This window comes from Astyanax mexicanus, chromosome 7 (genome assembly GCF_023375975.1).
Source record: "Astyanax mexicanus isolate ESR-SI-001 chromosome 7, AstMex3_surface, whole genome shotgun sequence".
NCBI lineage: Eukaryota > Metazoa > Chordata > Actinopteri > Characiformes > Acestrorhamphidae > Astyanax > Astyanax mexicanus.
This window is the reverse complement of record NC_064414.1, coordinates 22,453,695-22,475,668: the sequence shown is the minus strand read 5'-3', so window position 1 is coordinate 22,475,668 and position 21,974 is coordinate 22,453,695. Positions and strand designations below refer to the sequence as shown.

The 21,974-nt window shown below is 41.0% G+C and overlaps 1 protein-coding gene across 1 annotated transcript; it reads right to left on the bottom strand.

The window, feature by feature from the left end:
- Positions 1-1,477: 1,477 nt before the first annotated feature.
- Positions 1,478-21,972, bottom strand: abcg5 (ATP-binding cassette, sub-family G (WHITE), member 5). The gene is made up of 13 exons (XM_007255766.4): positions 21,674-21,972; positions 20,714-20,835; positions 18,914-19,050; positions 16,568-16,666; positions 16,198-16,330; positions 14,355-14,494; positions 13,113-13,242; positions 12,595-12,808; positions 5,188-5,393; positions 3,352-3,490; positions 2,916-3,101; positions 2,475-2,587; positions 1,478-1,989 (listed from the first exon to the last, which is right to left on the bottom strand). The coding sequence occupies exons 1-13, from the start codon at positions 21,835-21,837 to the stop codon at positions 1,805-1,807; spliced, it is 1,968 nt and encodes a 655-aa protein (XP_007255828.2). The 5' UTR covers positions 21,838-21,972; the 3' UTR covers positions 1,478-1,804.
- Between the last annotated feature and the right edge of the window lie 2 nt (positions 21,973-21,974).

The window sequence follows — 21,974 nt, the reverse complement described above, 5'->3', positions numbered from 1 at the left end:
CTGGTTTTAATTAGGAAACCACTGTGTTTAAGGTTCACAGTTTTTCACTTTTTTGTACTGAAACTACTCTTGTCATTTGACTATGAGGAAGTAAATACAGTTTTATACTCTAGAAAACCTTTAAAAGTTAGCTTAACCTACAGTTCGTCTGCGTGGCACAGACACACTGGAACACCTGCTCTCTTTTCACTATGATTCGCACCTTCAGATCACTGCCATTGCCCTTTCCCACACCTGCACAACAAACACAGCAATGCCCAGGAGCATTAAATTACATAACCAATATACATAACAGTGCAGTCACTCTGAAAGGAGCAGACTGACTGCAGATTTTAATTGGAACTACACAGGAAACATACACAGCCCCCCAAAAGTACTTGATACGTCAGTCTCATTTCTTTATTTCTGCTTTAGACTGAAAACAAATTACACCAAAATGTTTTCACCAGAGCAGAAGAAAAAAAAATCAATTGGCCTCAGTGTTTCAATACTTTTGTAGGAGAGTGCAGACATACAGCTCTGGAAACAAAGAAACCACTTAAAAAATCTCATTGAAAACCTCTGGAATATAATCAAGAGGAAGATGGACTGCTTGAATTTTTGCACCAGGAATGGCATAAACTAAAGGAGCAGTTCTAACACACTGAATATATACATACACATTCACCTCACCTCAGGAGAAATACAGTACCTGCACACTCTCAAACTAAACGCTGTCAATCAACCATGTACACACCATCGTACCCGTGCGCCCTGTTGCAACAGAAAAAAACAGTTCTCAAGCTGACTTGATTCGAAATGCTCAAGGGCCCTTATCAAATATTACATTACAAACACATTTTCTTTTAACTTAAATTCAGCTGGTCAGCCATTGTGTGTTTGTTTCTTTAGTCTGGCACCCCTTCCGTCTATGAGACTACATACGTAAGAAGAAGAGGACAGCCGGCAGCCAGACCCTACTCCCTAATGAACAAGGCCTTTCTAAGATAAATTGGATGAGCAGAGAAAACATTACAGTATGGGTGGAGACAGGATTAGAGCCATTGATGGATGAACAGAACTTTAGCAATTTTAGAATCAGCAATATTACGTGTTTTATATTATATTAAGTAAGTATATTACTTATATTAACACAGGACTGGCTTACACTATGAGATTAAGAATAACAGCAAACTGTAATGTTTATGATCAAGAATTTGGATAGTTTACAGTTACATAGTACCGGTGATGAGCGATTGTAAACATATTCTGCATCTCTTTTAATGTGTGCCTTTCTGCTTGTTTGCTTCTTTGATGTGATTTTCTCATGACTTGCAATGCCATGAGCATACTAGCCAATGTTAAACCTCACTCACAAGAAAACACCTTAAAACCTATACAGGTTGAGAGCTGTCCCCTGATGCATAACTTCTGCTATCCTAGGACTTTTGGATTGTCAGTGTAAAACTTCTGAATCAGATTTCCCAGCTTAGTAAAATAACAGAAAAAGAACCCTCATTTTTATTACATAAACATTCATTATGCAAAATATACTTACAGTCACGCACAATTCTTTGACATTTCATCAACAATTAAACAATCAGTTTGCAATGATTTATTAAACTTCACAAAGAACAGTGGATGAACATTCTCGAAGACAATTCCGGATGAACTGCTGGACAAAAACCTTTACTGAGCATTGCTCTCTGAAAAAAGACACAGTATATACAAACAAAACACAACAATTTCTTTCGAATATTCAAACACAATCTTAAACACACACACACACACACACATCCACATACACAAATATACACACACATGCTTAGCGTCTGCTGAGGTGGTCTCGTATCTTGTAGCTGATAATCCCCAGTATTACAAGTGCAGGCAGGAAGGCATAGAGCAGGAGGAAGTCCAAGGTGTAGCGTGAAGGGGCTCCTGGGTAACCCTGCTCTATTATAAGATCACCATTTTTTATCAAACACGCGCCTGGAAAGCTGGAAGCTGGACCTGAGTGAGAACATACGAGTGTTAAGTATTAAGAGGCAGCAGTATCATTTATAGGTTTGTGATCACATTGGGAAGATATTTAGATTTTTCTCCTGTTTGTCTAGATGATGAGGCATTGCTGTAAGAATTTGATTGCATTTAGCAACAAGAACCAAAGTGAGGACAGAATGTTGGATGATCACCACCCCACCTCATCCCTAACTCCCAACCTCATCCATAACTCCCCACCTCATCCCTAACTCCCCACCTCTTCCTAAAAGTACAGCGGTGCCAATAGGTAGATACCTAGAACATAATTTTCATCAATTTGTGCAATTTAAAGTACCTAAATACATTCATAAGTAGAAAAGTGGCCACAAACATCTGGGCATATAGCTTATGTTTACACTTGTCTGCAGCTAAACTGGTTTAAAACATGTAAAGTGGTTTAAAACAGTGTGAATGTTAAATATGTATAATCTAGGGCATAAAGGGGTGTTGCTTACTGCAGGTGAAGTTCTTGCCATGGAACTCAGTGACGATGAGGAGCTCACAGCCGTACTTCTGAAAGGTGATGTAACTTAGCCACTGGAACACGACTGGCATCTGCTGAGTACTCCTGAGTACAAAAGCATTTAATGCAATGAATAATCTCAGTCTTAATCACCATTTTGTTTAAGTGTAATGTTGTAAGAAAATATTCTACAGAAAACACACTTGTGCCATTTTTCATCAAATTCTAGAGTAAAATTTCTTTAATTTGAAGTAATTTATAGATTTCAAAGGGACAATGACCTTATTCTGGCCCAGCTAACCAGCTGGCATTAGCATTGGTATCTTTTTGGTAAAATAATTCTTAGTAGTCAGGGGTAGTGTGTGCTTCCCTATGTTGATTACATTGCATTACAACACACCACAACACACAACACACAACATAAGTCTGTTACCTGAGAAAACCAGAGCCCACCATGATCCCAGCTATGTTGAGTAGAGCCACTCCACTGTTCACCATGTTGGGGTCTTGAACCACCCCCAGCAGTACCAATGTTAGGAGCTCACCAGTAATGTGGGGCACCATGATCACAGCCGTAAAGCACAGGAACCGCCACACTTCTGGGTTCATACCCACTGTCCTAAGATCCAGATAAGCACACACAGTGGCATATATGTAAGAAACTAGGACACTGTGGAGGTGAAAACAACACCTGATTTATGAGTCATCTTCACAGTCTTGTCCGACAGTTACCCAGTAAATCACCTTTCCCTTCCTTTCTTCCCTTCTTTCTACAAAAAAGCTTATCAGGATAAAGTTCAACCAGTTATATCACACATCTATACATGGACACACTCATACAGACCACATAAAACACACAGAACACTCACCAGTAGAGAAAAGAGCTGAAGATGAATACACTGATAATACTGAATGGCAAAATGTGAATGATGTAGGCCAAAAACATCTGCCACTTTTGGTACAAGCCATCTTTACTCTCCACATCAGCTATCGCTCGCAGAGCAGGGACTGCAAAAGACCACAGCATGTATTTCAAACACAGGGCACCTAATATCATTACAGTTTAATCTTCTTAATCATTTAGGTGTGCACCTTAAATCTTGAAACCTAATATCAATAACTTAACAACTACAAACTTATTTTCTGCTGCCCACTCTGAAGCATTCCTGCTCTAGAACACTGCACTGATTAATTCCTGCCACACTCAATAATAGCTGTACATATGAATGCTTAAACTGTCTGGACTACTCACACTCATAACTCAGAATCTGTTTCTACATTAGCTGTATCTCCACATTATCTCTTTGTAAAGTTGTTTTTGTTTTGTTATTTGTTTGAGCTGTCTGGGTTGACCAGAAGTAGATGGGTTCTTCTTACTGTGTTTTGTTTTCTCCCCAGGTTTCTATATATGAGGGAGTTTTTCCCTGCCACTGTTGCCTCTATTACTGTAGCGTTTATTCAAGAGGCTTGGACCATTATCTCTGTAAAGCTGCTTTGTTGTAAAATGCACAATATAAATGACATTTAACTGAATTGAATTGAACCCCCAAAAACTTGGGACAAAAATATGGGATATTTTTTCAGGCCTGAAAAGCATTCCAAAAAAGTATGTTTCTTGTCTGCTATGGTCAATCAAAGATGCCTAAGAGTCAACATAAGTTGAAACTGCTTCTGGACATGGTTAATGTTGTTTCTTAATGCTGTTTACTTCATCACTAACCCTGAATAAACTATTTTGGAATGTGTTGCAGGCCTGACATACAGGAATGAATGTGTATTAACAAATAAAAGTATGTAAATCATGACGTATCTTGAATTCATACTTTCTACAATGAAATATAATAATTAAATGTAATTTGCATGGAACAATGGTCCAAAAAATACATGGACCAAAAAAGGTCTAACATTGCTAGAAAAAGTACATAAAATAAAAAAAAAATAAAAAAAGTTTAAATATTATTTTTAAACAGCGTACGTATATCTGTACACTTTCAACATTTTATTACTTAATAGTCTCATTTGTAGACAAAATATTTTTTGATGTATTTATTTTTAGCTTGACTCATGACCCTATTACCATACTGATCTGTCAGTAAGAATTACAGCTGAGGAGCAGTTTCAGATCTACTAAGTGAAAGGTTAAAATACAGTAGCACAAGCAATTTATGATAGCATTGAATATTATCTCCTGAGCTCAAGGCCAGTGAGCATTCAGAGAGAACAGTGCTGACTGGCTGAGTCTTGCAGTGGATTAATATCCTTCTCTTTCCTTCTTTAAAGGTCAGTTCTAAGTTCTAGTTTGTAAGTCTGTTAATTAACAGATAAGATAAAATGTAAGACAGAGAGCAAGGCTTAGACAAGCTTATAGGCCACATGCAAAATTGTCCTGCATTTGTTTTAGTGTTCTCTGATGTATGACTATTTAAAATGTATTTTACCAACAATTGCGCATACATGTATATCGTCGCTGTCCAATAAAAAACAAGGATCTCCGAAACAGCAAATTTACCAGAGAAGACTTTCAATGAAAAAGTGTGTGTCAAGTTTGTGTGTTCGAATTATCTAGTAAACTAAAACACCAACAAAAATGCAGACAAATGTTTTTCACTGGACACCGACCATCTGACATAAATAAATACAAAAATAAATAAATAAAAAGGAAGTTTGTTTAAAGCTAATATATAAGAATTGGAAGAAAAACTCACACAGAGCCACAGCATTCAGCATGCCTGTGTACGGTGAAGCACCCATGGACTGGTAAATGATACCAATGCGGTCCTGCACTGCACCCTTAGTGACGTCATTATCAAGCTTCATAACAAAGAAGGCCACAAAGAGACCGTAGATGAGATTCTGCGAGAGGCGCATGAGAACACCCATCCTGTCCCGGGACAGGTTCCTAACTGTCCTCCTACAGAGAAATCCAGAGATATGGGCAGAAAATGGTGTTAATATGTGATCATGCATCTGGAACAATGGCACAGTTTGCATTTTTATTAAAAGAGATAAAGTGGGGCCTTTACAGAGTCTTGGATGCCTATAACTCATCTGTCATCAGTTAACTTGTTTTCCTTTCTTGGACCACTTTTGGCAATAGATACTGACCACTGCATGTCAGGAAGATCATGCCAAACTTGCCACATGTTTTTGAGGTGCTCTAAGGTGCTCTGCTGCACCGGATTATAAGGCATACCATCATTGAACATCTATTTTCTGGTCAATTTTTATACATAAGACGCACAAGGTTATAAGGCGTAGTAGTATCAAGGAATGTGTATTTTCTAGTCTATTTTATCATACAAAAGATGAATCAGATTACTAGGTGCATTGAGTGACACTAGTAAGGATGTCTACATCGAAGTCAGCAAGGGTATTGCCTTCTAATTCAGCAGGTCTCCCTGCTGGGGGCGCCTAAGTAAAAATAACTTTTTCTTTCAAAGTCAAACGAGCGCTGGATGTTAATCTACACAGATGTCCCTCCTGAAAACAGTTTATTTGGGTGAGTAAAACACTTTTGTTGATTTACAGTAAGCTTAGATAAAAAAAAAAAATTGTTCATGGGTGAACGCTAGCTAGCCCCTGTTAGCGATGCTAGCTAGCTGTGGTTAGCACTAGTAAACGCCGCCAGATAGCAGTAGACTAAAAAACCCTGAGTGTTCCGGTAAGACATGGAGTTATCAGCTAGTGGTTTGTCCCATGTAACTTGTTTTAACATGGTAAACACACAGAGTTTGGTAAGATATACTCACCTCTAATCGGTGAAAGAGCTAGCGCTACAGTTAGCAGCTAATGCTATAATGAATAACGCTGTACTTTAGCAGAGGGCTTTACTGATCCCTACAACCTGACTGTTAGAATTTATACATAAAGCGCACCAGATTATAAGGAAGAGGGATGAATTTCCTGAAAATAAAAGAATTTTAAGCGCGCCTTACAGCACAAAAAATAACGGTAATTGTCTGGTCATCACAACTTGGCTCTTTTTATAGTTGCTCAGATCCTTATAGTTTTTTTATAGACATCACCTTCAAGAAATGACTGTTCATTTGCTGCCTAATACTGTATATCCTTGTCACATCTGGTGCTGTTAGCTCCTCTGTTTCTCACGCACCCAGCTCTGACAGAGGTTCTCAGTCTAACAACTACATTACCCAGAACGCACCACCCGCTGACACGCACACACCCAGTCACACGTCACCTCACCTGCTCCAACCAGGAAGCCCCGAATATTAGTCTGGCACTATTTAAGGACACCTCTCACACACTTCTGTGCCGGGTATTGTTGGATTTTCCTCATTACTAAGCGTTACTCTCTATTGTCTCTGTTATCTTCGTGTATGACCTTGTTTTGTTTTTTCTCGACGCCGATTTTTGGATTATCTCTGATTGTGGATATTTTTGTGTATGACCTGGACTGTTTCACGTTTTTTTGATTTTGGATTACCTCTGATGTTGGCCTGCTTGTGTTTGAACTCTGGACTGTATCTCACTCATGGTATGGTTATCCCTACGTTGCTTCTGTTTACCGGTGCTCTAACTTTGTTTGTACGACTACCCTTTTTTCTACCTGCTATTTTAATAAACAACCCGTTTTACTGCATCTGCGAGTGTCTGTATTCTGTGCACACCATGACAGAATACCCGGCCTCTCTCGATCAGACAGCAGATGCGGATATGCTAAGATCAGGGTTGTTTAATCAAGGCAGATTGCTCGGTCAGCACCAGCAAACACTCGCCGGTGTGACCCACGCTGTTACTGAGTTAGCTAGCCAGCAAGCTAACCAGCAGCAGCAGCTCTCTAGCATTCTCGAGCACCTCAAGGGCTTAGCTGTAGCTAACGCTAGCCCTGTAGCTAACACTAGCACCATTAGCTCTCCTGTCTCCGGCTTTCAGGTGTGCAAGCCGGAGTATTTTGATGGTTCCCCGGAGAAATGCAGCGGATTTCTCTTACAATGCTCCGTATTTTTTAGTAACGCTTCTCCCGCCTCAGACAAAGCTAAGATCGGCTTTATTATTTCGAGGCTGTCTGGTAAAGCACTCGACTGGGCTACGGCGGTTTGGGACACCATTTCTGAAACCAGCTATTCGGAGTTTTTGACTTTGTTTCGAGCAGTTTTTGATCACTCACGCTACGGACAATCCTCTGGAGAGCTTCTACTGGCGTTAAAACAAGGTCAAAAAACTGTTGCTTCATATGCCATGGAGTTTCGCACTCTGGCAGCTGGCAGTGGCTGGAACAACGCTGCACTCATCTCTGTGTTCAAGAATGGACTTAACCCTGAAGTTTTGAAGGAGTTAGCATGCAAGGATGAATCCCTTACCTTGGATCAGCTGATTTCCCTCTCCATTCGGTTAGACCAGCTGCTCTCTCGCCAAACCAAGACCAACCTCCACGTACAACCCACTCCAGCAGAGCTACCTCACGCTTCATCAGACTCCACAGTGGAACCCATGGATGTTCAAAAGTCCAGATTATCTCCAGCGGAACGCCAACGCCGCATTCGGTTCCATCTTTGTCTCTACTGTGGAGAGGCTGGGCATCGCAAAGCTGCATGTGGTCTCCTGACCCGATCCGTGAAGGCTCCAGCCCTGGGAAAGCGCGTGGGGGGCTCTCCACGCGCTAACGTGGTACGTAATTCTATCTCTAATCACAAAGCTAAATGTTTTACGTTACCCGTTATTATCTCTTCACCCACTGGTATGTTCTGTGTCCCAGCGCTTGTAGATTCCGGGTCGGAGGGGAACTTCATCAGTTGGGACCTGGTCAAGGAACATGGCATCCCTACCCGTGACCTGCGCCGTCCCATTTCTATTCACGCGGTGGATGGGAAAACTGTACGCTCCAAGGCTATCACTCGTCAGACACTTCCCGTCGCTCTTCAAGCCAGCGCTCTGCATCACGAGGAACTGCCCCTGTTTGTGCTTCCCTGCTCTGAACACCCGGTGATTTTGGGCATGCCATGGCTCAAGTTTCATGATCCTGTGGTTTCCTGGACTGATGGTGATATTACGGTTTGGTCTCCCTCTTGTTATGAACATTGTTTAGCTCTTAATGAGTTAGCTTTACAGTCTACCTCGGTAGAAAGTCCTGACGCAGTAGATACTCCTGTTATCCCCTCTGAATACTCTGATTTTCTTGATGTCTTTAGCAAAGCCAATGCCACTAAATTGCCTCCACACCGTCCTTATGACTGTGCTATAGATCTAGTGGAGGGAGCTACGCTGCCCAAAGCTAGAGTCTATCCCCTCACCCTCGATGAAGAGAAGGCTATGGCAGACTATGTTGAGGAGGCACTCGCTCAGGGTTTCATCCGCCCGTCTAAATCTCCGGTTGGTTCAGGGTTCTTCTTTGTCAAGAAGAAAGACGGGGGGTTGAGACCCTGTATAGACTACCGTGGGCTTAATGACATAACTAAGAAATTTGCGTATCCGTTACCCCTCATACCCAGCGCTCTCGAGCAACTTCGTGAAGCTTCCTTTTTTACGAAATTAGACTTACGCAGCGCGTATAATTTAATTCGTATCCGTGAGGGTGACGAGTGGAAGACTGCCTTTACCACTACTAATGGGCACTACGAATATTTAGTGATGAGTTTCGGTCTCGCTAACGCCCCGGCAGTCTTCCAGTCATTCATGAATGACATATTTAGGGATATGATTGGGAAATACGTCGTCCTATTTATAGACGACATTCTGATTTATTCAGCTGATTTTGAGTCTCACGTGATCCACGTACGTTCCGTTCTCCAACGCTTACTGGAGAATAGCCTTTATGCCAAAGCAGAGAAATGCGAATTTCACCGTCAACAAGTCTCCTTTCTCGGCTATGTTATTAGCTCCCAAGGCGTCCTGATGGACGACACCAAAGTTTCAGCTGTCACTGACTGGCCCGTTCCGCAGTCTATTAAGGATCTCCAGCGCTTTTTAGGTTTCGCAAATTTCTATAGGCGATTTATCCGCAATTTCAGTGGTATAGCTGCCCCTCTTACTGCTCTGACCAAGAAAGCCACTAAGATCCTGAATTGGTCCCCCGAAGCTGAGCAAGCTTTTAATAAGCTTAAAGCTGCATTTGTGTCCGCGCCTATACTAGCTCACCCTAAGCCCGAACTCCCGTTCGTTGTCGAGGTCGACGCTTCTGATACTGGGGTAGGGGCTGTTTTGTCACAGCGTAGTGGGTTTCCGCCTAAAATGCATCCCATAGCCTTCTTTTCACGAAAAATGTCTCCTGCGGAGCGCAACTACGGCATAGGGGATAGAGAGCTTCTTGCTGTCAAACTGGCTCTCGAAGAATGGCGTCACTGGCTGGAGGGGGCCGCGCACCCATTTACTGTTATCACTGATCACAAGAATCTCGAGTATTTACGCTCTGCCAAACGTCTTAATCCTCGCCAAGCTCGTTGGTCATTATTTTTCTCTAGATTCGATTTCTCTATTTCGTTTCGCCCTGGCAACCGTAACACTAAGGCAGACGCGCTATCCCGAGTCTATACTGCTCCGGATAGCGCATCTCAGTCTTCCGAACCTGAACGCATTCTTCCTCCGGCCGTCAAAATTGCAGCTATTCGCTGGGAATTAGATGATCTCATTCAACAGAGTGTAGCGCACTCACCACCTCCTGAGGGGTGTCCCTCTCACAAAACTTTCGTTCCTGAACAATTCAGAGATCGTCTTATTAGCTGGGCTCACTCTGCTCTCACCTCGGGCCATCCCGGCGTTACGCGCACTCTGCAGCTAGTATCAGCTCGCTATTGGTGGGAAACCATGCGAGCTGACATACACGCTTTCGTCTCCTCCTGTTCCGTTTGTGCTCAATGCAAAACCCCAAAAACCCTTCCAGCCGGTAAGCTTGTTCCTCTACCTGTACCAGAAAGACCCTGGTCTCACATAGCTGTAGATTTCGTCACCGATTTACCTGTCTCCGAGGGTTACACCACAGTACTCACTGTTGTGGATAGATTTTCCAGGGGGGTTAAGTTTATTCCTTTCTCTGCCCTGCCCACTGCACTTCAAACTGCACAAGCCATTTACACACACGTGTTTAGACATTATGGTATTCCAGAGGATATTCTCTCTGATCGGGGCCCTCAGTTTACTTCCAGGGTTTGGAAAGCATTTTTTGAACATTTGGGTGTTCATGTTAGTTTAACCTCAGGGTTCCATCCCACTAGTAACGGTCAATGTGAACGTGTTAATCAAGAATTAGGCAAGTTTCTCCGTCTGTACTGTTATAAGCACCCCTCTGACTGGTCTCAGTTCCTTATATGGGCTGAGATTGCGCAGAATTCTCTCACTAACTCCACTTCTGGTCTCACACCGTTTCAGTGCGTTCTGGGTTACCAACCTCCGTTAGCTCCGTGGACAGCCGTGTCCTCTGAGGTTCCTGCGGTGGACGACTGGATGAAGCGGAGCGAGCAGGTGTGGGAGGAAACTCACCAGCAGGTTTCGGAGGCGTTACGCAAATACAAGGAGCAGTCCGACAGACACCGAGGCAGTACCCCCCAGTATCAACCCGGGGATCGAGTGTGGTTGTCCACCCGGGACTTGAGGTTTGAGGGGGAGTGCAGGAAACTTCTGCCTAAGTATATTGGGCCTTTCAAGGTTTTGTCTCAAATTAACGAAGTTACTTATAAGATTGAACTTCCAGCCCAGTATAGAGTCCATAATTCATTCCATGTATCTCTCCTGAAACCTCTTGTCCCAGGTCCACTCGCAGAGGGTCTTCCGGATGACGTACCGCCCGCGGCTGTGGAGGGGGAGGCTTCATCCACCTACGCGGTGAAAGAGGTGCTGGATTCTCGCAGGCGCGGCGGTGGGCTCCAGTATCTCATTGAGTGGGAGGGCTACGGCCCCGAGGAGCGCTCTTGGGTTGCTGCCAGTGATGTGCTGGATCCGGCTCTTTTGGCTGAATTTCATGCTAGTCATCCGGGCAAACCTGCTCCTAGACCCCGTGGGCGTCCCAAGCGCTCACTTTCCTCGTCGGTTCCGGTTCATCGGGGTTCCCAGCTCCGCAACCCCCGCCTGTCCGGCACCTCTGTGGCTACTCCTGTTCCTCCCGCCGGTACTCCCTGTCCGTCGGGTGGTCGTCGTCGTGGTCGTCCTCGTTCCGTTCCCGTTCCGACTCCCTCGGGGGGAGGTACTGTCACATCTGGTGCTGTTAGCTCCTCTGTTTCTCACGCACCCAGCTCTGACAGAGGTTCTCAGTCTAACAACTACATTACCCAGAACGCACCACCCGCTGACACGCACACACCCAGTCACACGTCACCTCACCTGCTCCAACCAGGAAGCCCCGAATATTAGTCTGGCACTATTTAAGGACACCTCTCACACACTTCTGTGCCGGGTATTGTTGGATTTTCCTCATTACTAAGCGTTACTCTCTATTGTCTCTGTTATCTTCGTGTATGACCTTGTTTTGTTTTTTCTCGACGCCGATTTTTGGATTATCTCTGATTGTGGATATTTTTGTGTATGACCTGGACTGTTTCACGTTTTTTTGATTTTGGATTACCTCTGATGTTGGCCTGCTTGTGTTTGAACTCTGGACTGTATCTCACTCATGGTATGGTTATCCCTACGTTGCTTCTGTTTACCGGTGCTCTAACTTTGTTTGTACGACTACCCTTTTTTCTACCTGCTATTTTAATAAACAACCCGTTTTACTGCATCTGCGAGTGTCTGTATTCTGTGCACACCATGACAATCCTATATCAATGTTTTTCACTTCACCTGTTAGTGGTGCTAATGTTATGGCTGATCAGTAAAACAATTAAATCTTTTTTATTAAGATTAAATTGGTAATCTGGGCAGCCACAGGTCTGATGGTTTTGGTCCATGACAATAATTGAGGTCTTTCAATAACTGTGCATAACCGTACCTCAACCTTTTTTACATTTGAGAGAAATCAGTTATTTTCTTTTCTTTTCTTGTAAGCTATTATATTTTTGATGCTTTCATAAATTAAATTAAGCACATATTATTTTTAAATGTACAAAATAAGAATTATGGATATGGTTGATATATGGTTATTTGTAGGGCCAGTTTAATTCTAATAATAATAGGGGCTCTTTGTGTGTGCTTTGTTCTAAATATCAAAAACAACAAAAAACCACCTGAGCAGGACTCCCAGTTTAGACAGGCAGTTAGGAGACTCTGTGCTCTTGAAGGGGATCATGGGTTTATCGGGACGTTGGCAGCTCTCTCGAATCTTCCACATCATTTCTTGGTAGATCTCCGAGCTCTGAAATGCTGAGGTGATGTCGTGCATTCGTCTGTAGGTGTCAGCCTCTCTCTCGCTGGAGCGCGTGTCCACAGAGGTCAGGTCCACTGGCAGTGAGGAGAAGTGACTCGGTTATAGCAGAGATAGGCAGATTATCCCTCCAGTCTGAGCAAACATCATAAAACCTCCCTGAGAAGGTAACTTTAGGTTAAACCAAGCTAGTCATAACACTGCAGATGTGTTTGTCCTGTCAATCAGGCAGTTTTATGGTGTGTAGTTTAAAGATATGAACATTTTAAAGAGAACATAAAGTCTAATTTTACTATTTCACCATTAAAAGTGTATAAACAAGAACACATAATAAAGAAAAGAGCATTATTGTATCTAAGGCCTTCAGTAGAATCACAATACCATAGATATCAAAGGGGTTGCAGTACTCTGGACACTCGTATCCACATCTACTGAAGAAGTCCACCATCTCCTCAGGCTGCCCACAGAATACTAGCTCTCCACAGCTCATGATGGCTATCCTGCTGAAAATCTGTGGATGAAATAAGACATTTACAATTAGGGCTGGCTCATATGACTAAAACTCATATCTCAATATGTTTAGATGAAATAAATATATATATATTAGAATAATAAACAAAAGACCAAGTTATGGTGTAATAATTAAAATAAAACAAAAAAAAGTGTTAAAAAAAACAGTTGCACAAGTTGGAATGTTATAATCACACAGCACTGGCAGTGTGTGTTTTCACATGTAGGCCTTATGCTTAAAAAAAAAAAATTCAGAAAGAATTTCGCATTCTAAAACCTTGTTGATTATATTAGAGTAGACAAAAGTTGTAAAATTATTGTAAATTATGTTATTGTTGTTGGCCTATTTTGGGTTTAATGTGCAGTGCATGGCCGTATTGCTGTTTTGGTGTTTGCTCTTTTGTGTTTTTGGCTTTTGGCGATAAGCAATATAAAAAGTTTGTTTGTTTAGAAAGAATTTTATATTCTCAAACCAGGTTAAATTATAGAACAAAAAAATAATTCAGACGTCATTCTTGTAGCCTAATTTACCAATGTTTAAGCCTGAGATCATTATTCTCAGTGTTGGTGTTTTAATCTTTCAGAGATTTGTGCTTAATTAACATTGTTCTTAAACAATAGGTCTATGCTTCTTCAGTGTTGCAATGTTAATAAAAGTAATTCTAAACTGATTTTACTCATTCAAACTGCCTGAAAATGTTTTTAAAAAGCTCAGTTTTCGCGCATTACTTACTAAAAAAATGTCTGGATTAAATCGTGTTCAGGCTGATAAGGCCAGGTTGAGTTGGATTTTTTGGGCCCGATCTAAGCTCTAACTTGCACACAGACGCACACAATAACCTGTGATATCAAGATTTGATAATTTTTTATAGATATCCATAATATATCGCCCAGCCTTACACACACCTCTTCTAATTTACTGCGCACTGACCTTGTGAGTTCATTATACATAACCTGGCCTTCTAAACTATAAACCTTTATGACTAGGCCATATGACTATCAAGGCAATTTGATATGAGTGACATCCAGGTTAATAACCTTGATTGTAAACGCAACTCAGTGCTATGCCAGTGCATTTCCAGCTGCCCCGAGGTTACACTTCTTCTTACTTACTCTGAAAAGTTCTGAACGTGGCTGATGGATGGTCACAATGACGATACGGCCCCTCCTGGCCAGCTCTGCCAACAACACTACGATCTGGTTGGCAGTCATGCTGTCCAGGCCCGTGGTTGGCTCGTCCAGGAGAATCACCTCTGCGATGACATGAGACAGAAAGTACAACATAAGAACTTTTCATAACTCATGACTTCATAACTTTGTGTCCTCCTTAAGAAACTTTAAGCTGAGTCTCACCTGACTCATTAATTCGCCCACAATTAATACAACAATTAATAGAATTGTCTTTGTCTAAAGTTGGAGCCAAATTAATTGCATGATTAATTCATTTCCTGCTTGATTGGAGAAGGCAGCCAATGTGAAGCCTTTATAATTGGCTGTACGTGTGTTTTGTTAAGAGGGGGACTAATCCTTGGTCCGGAGTCCCAGGATGCCGCTTAGGTCCGAGGAGTTAGATAAAGCACTCCAGGGGGACCCTCATGGACCCCAGCTTAATTCCACACACACGATAACCCTCCACTTCACTCCTTTAATATTATTCTTTCCTCACTCCGTCTCTCGTGTTCTGGGAGGGGGAGGTTGTGCTTACTTACTTTACTTTTTGTGAAAAAACTAGGTAGAACAGTCTAATGTTTGATTAATGGCTGGTGTGGGAACATCACACGGATGAATCTTATCCAACAAACACAGGTAAAGGAATACCATTGCATTTTACAACCTAATCTCTGTATTTAGAACTGATCTTCTGCATCTGTATTACCATTATGCCTCTTGCACTAAAACCAAAACACTCAAAACAAAGTTACAATGGCTACAGTTACACCTATTGGAATGGGATTTAAAAGCCCACAGCACACAAGTTTAATACTACAACCCCAAATTCGAATGTTTCTGGTCAACTTTAACTTATTTACTAATATACATCAGTTCCTGTATTCAGGCCTGCAACACATTCCAAAAAAAGTGGGGAAAGTAAAATATGTACCACATTTTATTCTGCTATTTCTTTTAATAGCACTTACAAGATGTTCTGGCACCTAGGATACCAAGCAATAAAATGTTTTCATTTTGTTTTGTCCCATTTTACTGCAAACACGTATAAGGTGTACAACAGTGTTGGGTTGTAGTTGTCACCCTCCTATGACAGCAATGACCTTAACTAGGCACTTCCTGTAGCTGTGGATCAGCTCCAGATCATTCAGGAATTCTAGCCCAAGCTTTCTGGCAGAACTGCTTTAGCAGTGTACTATTCATTAGACAGCTTAAGTTCATGGCGGAGGGGCTGGAACACCTGCCCCTTTGGCTCTTACTGGCTCTAAGTGCCCTTTTGTCAATTTGTAAGTGTATGTGTGAAAGTCATACCCGTTTTAGCCGTGAAACTACCGTATTTTACCCCTCTTTCCTGCCGTCTTCACGTATTAGCATTTTCTCGTTAATTTTCCGTATTATATTACAAAAAAAAAACATTATCTCTTAGTAGCTCTTAACGGCAATCATGGTGCCGGTTCAGGAATAAAGTACCGCCTTTCAGGAGAAAAAGCCAATGCTTGCTACCATCGCTGCAAGTTTGAGCTGACGTTAAAACACATATGGACATACAGGGATTTTTCTAAAAGAAAGGTAACGGTAGGCTAACCATGTAAACTGTGATGACACTGTTTCTGATAGCTGGTTAAAAAATACACGTCTGTATATTTTTCATGAGAACATACAGGTATGTTTCTGTATAGTGTTTCAAATTTGTGCTCCATGTGCCCCGTTTTGTCTTTGAGCACCTGCCCCTCCAAAGGTCTCTGCACGGCCCTGCTGTGCAAGTTAAAAGGCAACTCTTTTTACTCACTAGGGTCCTGGAGCAGCTGGCTAGCAATAGACACCCTCCTCCTCTCCCCTCCAGAGATACCAGGAAAGATTCGGCCCCCGATCACACTATGAGCCACGTGGGTTAGACTCAGTTCTGCCATGACTGCAGCCACCTAAGATAAACGCCAAATGTGTGTAATTTTCATGCCCAATCTGTAAACATACCATATCCTGCATTTTCAGCATTTATTATTATATATGCAGTAAAATTAGAGCTGTTATGATCCACCGTTCTTGTGTATTATCACACTCTGTAACAGGTCCAATCTTAATTCTTTATTTACCTGATTAGTTATATAAGGTGGGATTCTAATGGTTACAGTCCTCTACAGTGACAGTGATGAACTCACCTTCTTGCGGATGGCTAAAGCGGAGCGATGTCTGAGGGCCAGCTGAGCCGTGAATGTCAGAGTTTCCTCTACTGTCAGATAGCTCAGCAGATTGTCATTCTGAGAAGCAGAGGGAAAGGGATAGTGGCCATTAGAGGAGAATGACAGGGGAAATGCCTTCACACAAATGGCTCAAAGAATACAGTAGCATATAACCCATCAATTCTCGAGGATAAAACCTTTCTGATGGTTTCTTTACTATGAAGACTGCAATCATACCATATTAAAGGCCCCAGGGGGAAGATCTTTCAGTTCAAATACAAACAAACAGAAACATAAACTGCAATTAGGGATGCAACTTACACCACAGCAATTATGGATGATTTAGGGTCATTCTGACCTGTAAGCATTTCTACACAGAACTTGTCTAAAGTTATCTAGTGACTCGTGATAAAGGTAGATGATCTGTAATGATTTAAATATGATTTAATATTTATTTAGTCTAAAACTTTATGGAATATGAGATTATACAGCTCTGAAAAAGAGCTGTAAGAGACCACTTCAGTTTCTGAATCAGTTTCTCTGATTTTGCTATTTAAAGGTATATGTTTGAGTAAAATGAACAATGTTGTTTTATTCTATAAACTACAGACAACATTCCTCCCAAATTCCAAATAAAGATTTTGTTATTTAGAACATTTATTTGCAGAAAATGAGAAATGGCTGAAATAACAAAAAATAATGCAAAGAAAACAAGTTCATATTCATAAAGTTCTAAAAGTTCAGAAATCAATATTTAGTAGAATAACTCTGTTTTTTAATCACAGTTTTCATGCATCTTGGCATGTTCTCCTCCACCAGTCTTACACACTGCTTTTGGAAACTTTATGCCACACTTGGTGCAAAAAGTCAAGCAGTTCAGCTTGGAATTGGAAACGTGAAATTACTGGCCCCATGCCTAATGCCAGGTGTGTGTTAGAAGGTTATAAATACCCCCAGCACAACTCCCAGAATTGTGGAACTGTGTTCTCTGGAATGAAGATACTTTATTCAGTAATTTTGGGATTTGAGATGAAATAAGAGATGGGGTGTCAGAAATGAGGTCGGATGCTGAACATCCAACTTCCTGACATGAGTAAAGGAATGCTCCCAAATCAGGTAAAGACAGTTACTCCAACAAAAGCAATATAAACTCAATATAAAACCAAGTCCAATATTTTTGCCCATATTTTGTATGTGTCAAAAAATAATATTTAAAAAGCTAACTAAATGTATGTCATAACTTTACATTATGCCGCCACATAATGGCTTGGAAAATATATGGCCTGTTGCCAAACTTAATTGCTGACCCCTGTTGTAGGCAATCAGGGCTTTGTAGGGCTTTGAATTTAATGTGAGCAGTGGAGTGACGCGCTCATTTTGGTTGGTTGAAGACCAGGCGGGATGCTGTGTTCTAAACCATCTGAAGAGGTTTTGTAACAAAGGCCAGGTGGCTTGTTAGTATGGCATTGCAGTAGTCAAGGCGGGAAATGACCACCGCTTGTACAAGGAATTGGGTGGCCTGTTGTGTTAGAAATGGCCAAATTTATCTGATGTTGTACAGTGCAAAGGGGCAGGACCGAGCAACTGCAGCAATATGATTTGTAAAGGATAGTTGGTCATCAACCATAACACCCAGGTTCTTACAGAGTCCTTTGTTACTCTGTATTTAACAGGCGTACTGTATATGCCTCAGATCCTCAGATTTGTTTAGGTTATGTCATTGTTAGTGCCTGCACTTACACAGGACTAATAGAGAAAAAAACAAACAAAAAAAATAAATTTAAGTAAAAATGATGCATTTTAGTTACTGACAGTTACAAACAGTGACTCTGCTATAGAAAGTCTGTTACTGTTACTGAATTCTTAGAATAACTTTCAGCTGTGTTAAGGAGGCCATTTCAGCTTCTGTGAGTCATTAATGTCTCTATGCCCTAACATCCCCACCTCAGATTCCACTTATGAGAATTAAATTAATGACTGGCTTAGTTTACAGCCCTCTGGAGTCCTGAGGAGTTTATCAGGAATATTATAAGAGATTACCCCAAATGACTGCAGTCTCCCTGCGACTATTTAATTTTGCATTGGATACACTTGAACAGCTCAGAGGAAGATTATGGAAGACGGCTGCATCTTATTTCAGCTTCAGCTTTATTGACTGTATAAAAGTTTATAGGGCTTTTTGGGTGGATTTAACCTCTAGTAACCCTGACTATTACCTCCCCCCCTCCTCCGTTCATCTGTTGTAGGTTCACAGATCAAAAGTCAGTGCAACGTCAGCCATAAACATACAAACACACACACACACATACACATGTGACAGTGTACCTGAAGCACATAGGAGAAAGTGTCTTGAAACTGCTCTTGTTTGACTTTTATTCCGTTCACAAACACTTCCCCACTGAGAATGCCAGTTCTGCCAATGCGTCCAGCAACAGCATCCAGCAGAGTCGTCTTCCCAGAGCCTGAAGACAAACACTGGCGTTAAGAACAGTGTATTACATGTACATTAACACATTAACCTCTACATTTCGGCAAACAATTTTAAAAGGTAAAATAACCCCTTAATTTTAGCTGGCTCCACCCTCAGCTCAAATTTGAAAAATGCAAAAAAAAAATTGGAGGGGTAGTTTAGGAGGGGCACCGGGTGATGTATGGGTTTAGGGGCAGGGCATCAGGGAGAGCTGATTGGGGTAAGCTGCAGCAGCAGTGTGCCTCTAATATTGGTGAGACACAGATGGTTGGATGTCACCAGGGAGGCGGTATTATTGATGTTACACAGAAACATTATCCTCACCTATAGCACAGTTGAACCTGAGAGGGTGCTGCAGAGGCAAAAACTACCACAATAAAAGCTTTTTTCAAAGGTTAGGAAATGTTTACAAAAACTTTAACCTTTTAAGCAGAACTGGTATGTTTCATTACTTCAAATGAACACATTTCAGTTCAGTTAAAAACATTGTGTAGAGAAGTGGTCAGCAAATAATTTGTCCGCGGGCCGGGGGGTTGAAGAAAAATAAATAAATAAATAAATAAATAAATAAATACACTGCTCCTCACGCAAGATCGAACCCGGATCGTCAGGGTCAAGGTCCAATACACTACCACTGCCCCAGCTAGTGAATTGGGATGCAGATGGGAAAAACACCGTTATAAGGAGATAGAGAGCCCGAGAACAGCGGAAAAGCAAAAACGGACGGAAACTAAAGTCACGTCGAGCACAAAAGAGACACAGGGGAGGAATGTACACAAAATTTGGCCAGAGAGGCATTTTATATATTTATCACATTTTTTATCAATTTTTTTCTTATTATATTTCAAACAACTTCACAGGCCAGATGTTTCATGCTTGCCCTGGTTTAGGGTTTGGTGCCTCTTTAATGTATGGCTGGGCAGTATATTGTAAATATCTGTCTCTATATATTTGAAACTTACAATCTTGAATCTCACAAAAAATATACAGAATGATCATATCGTAATATTGTCTGACTGCTGAACATAACATAACTGCTTTTTAACATATAGAAATGTGAGTTTTTAGGTCAGATTGTCAAGCCTAATGTTAATGCCATGCATTTAATTTAGATGGATGTCATTCTGTGAGGTGGTATCATGGTATCAGGTAGGGGTGGGACAAAATATTGATATCGTGATAAATCTTATCTTTTTCGTTTGTGATATATTACTGATAAATTGCGTCAAATTACCATTCTTTCTATTGAAACACTGGTACTCTAAACCCTAAACCTCACCTTCTTACACCAATAAATCCATAATTCCTGGTATTCTTTAATTTAGGAGTATTTTATCCTTTTCAGGAACACTAATGCTATGAAGTAGCATAGAGAACTGTCTTGAGAGTTAATATCGCACAATCACACTATAGTGATATTTTGAGAAACAGATCGTGATAAAATTTAATTGTGAGATGCCCTGTGATTCCTTTGCCTAGTAACAGGCCAGTTAATATATTATAACAATTACAAAAATATGATAATTGGTTATTGAGCACTTTCTTGGGAAAGACAAACCATGCATTGTAATTTAGTAACACTGTAGAGAAGACTCCAGGACATCAGACAGAAAATGTTAAAGCTTTAAATATATGTGCAGTGTTAAATACCACACCTGAGTTTCCCAGGATGCCCATTATCTGACCACTGTCCACATGAAACGACACCTCGTTGAGAATCTGCCGAGTCCATTTCTTGCCGTAAGACTTCAGGTTCCACCAGGGCCCGACCCGTTCACTAACACACACAAACACAAACACACTCAGCAAATGTAACACACACTTCACAGTACTGTTTATCCACACAAAGTATTTAAAAAAGCATCTCCCAAAAGTATCTTAGCGTTAGGAACATCTTAACATGGAGAGATAGCACTCAGTATGAAGCTCGCTTAGCCATCTAAGAACCATCTTTGTGCTTTGAGAAACCCACCCCAGAATGGTAAAACTGCATTCTTACAACAGGTGGAACCATATACTGCAAAATCAATATTTACATTATCAGATAAAATGTATAATTGCTATAAAAATCAATAATATAAAAAATCTAACGTATAATAATAATGTATGTACATAATGTAGTGTGTTTTAGTATTATTTATATTATTAGTATATACTTTATTAGCTATGTACAACATAAATAAGGGTATTTTAATAGGTATTTTAATAAGATCATATGTCAGAAACTCAGTAGTGAAAATTTTTGATTACATATATAACGTGCACTTAAAAAAATAAACACCCTGTTGTTAATTATATATTTTTGACATTAATAAAGTGTATTTGTTATAGGCCTTATCAATGTTACTATATAATACAGTGTAATAATGCAAATAAAACAGCACTTAAACCTTTACAATCCACAACATTCACGTTTGTATACATTTTTAGTATTACCTCACAAGTGCAAGAAACTGCATATTCAGTGTGCAAACTTATATAAAAAAGCTTTTCAACATATTGATGCTCTGATCCTTGCCAGAGACTGAATAGAAATGTTGAATGTTATTTTAATTATTTAGTACTATTTTTGTAAACAGATTTTATAATCCAGTTTCCAGTAGAAGCATTCTTACCTGACTGTGTAGGAAATTCTGCTCACGCTGAGGCTGCAGGACGTTTGGTTTTGACTGGAGAGACGAGGGCTATGAACCGTCGTTCCTTTCTCAGATACAAACCTGAAAGACTCACCAGATCCATTTTTCTGCTCGACAGCTTTCATGGAGTACGAGTTACTCATGCTGTCTGCCGTCTGCTCATTCACCACAGTGCATGAAATTTCTCACGGACAGTCCGTCAGCCGCCCCGGACAGTCAACTCTCGCTTTTGCGACTGTCTGGCCATTCGAGTGCACATTGAACCACTGATGCTGCCACT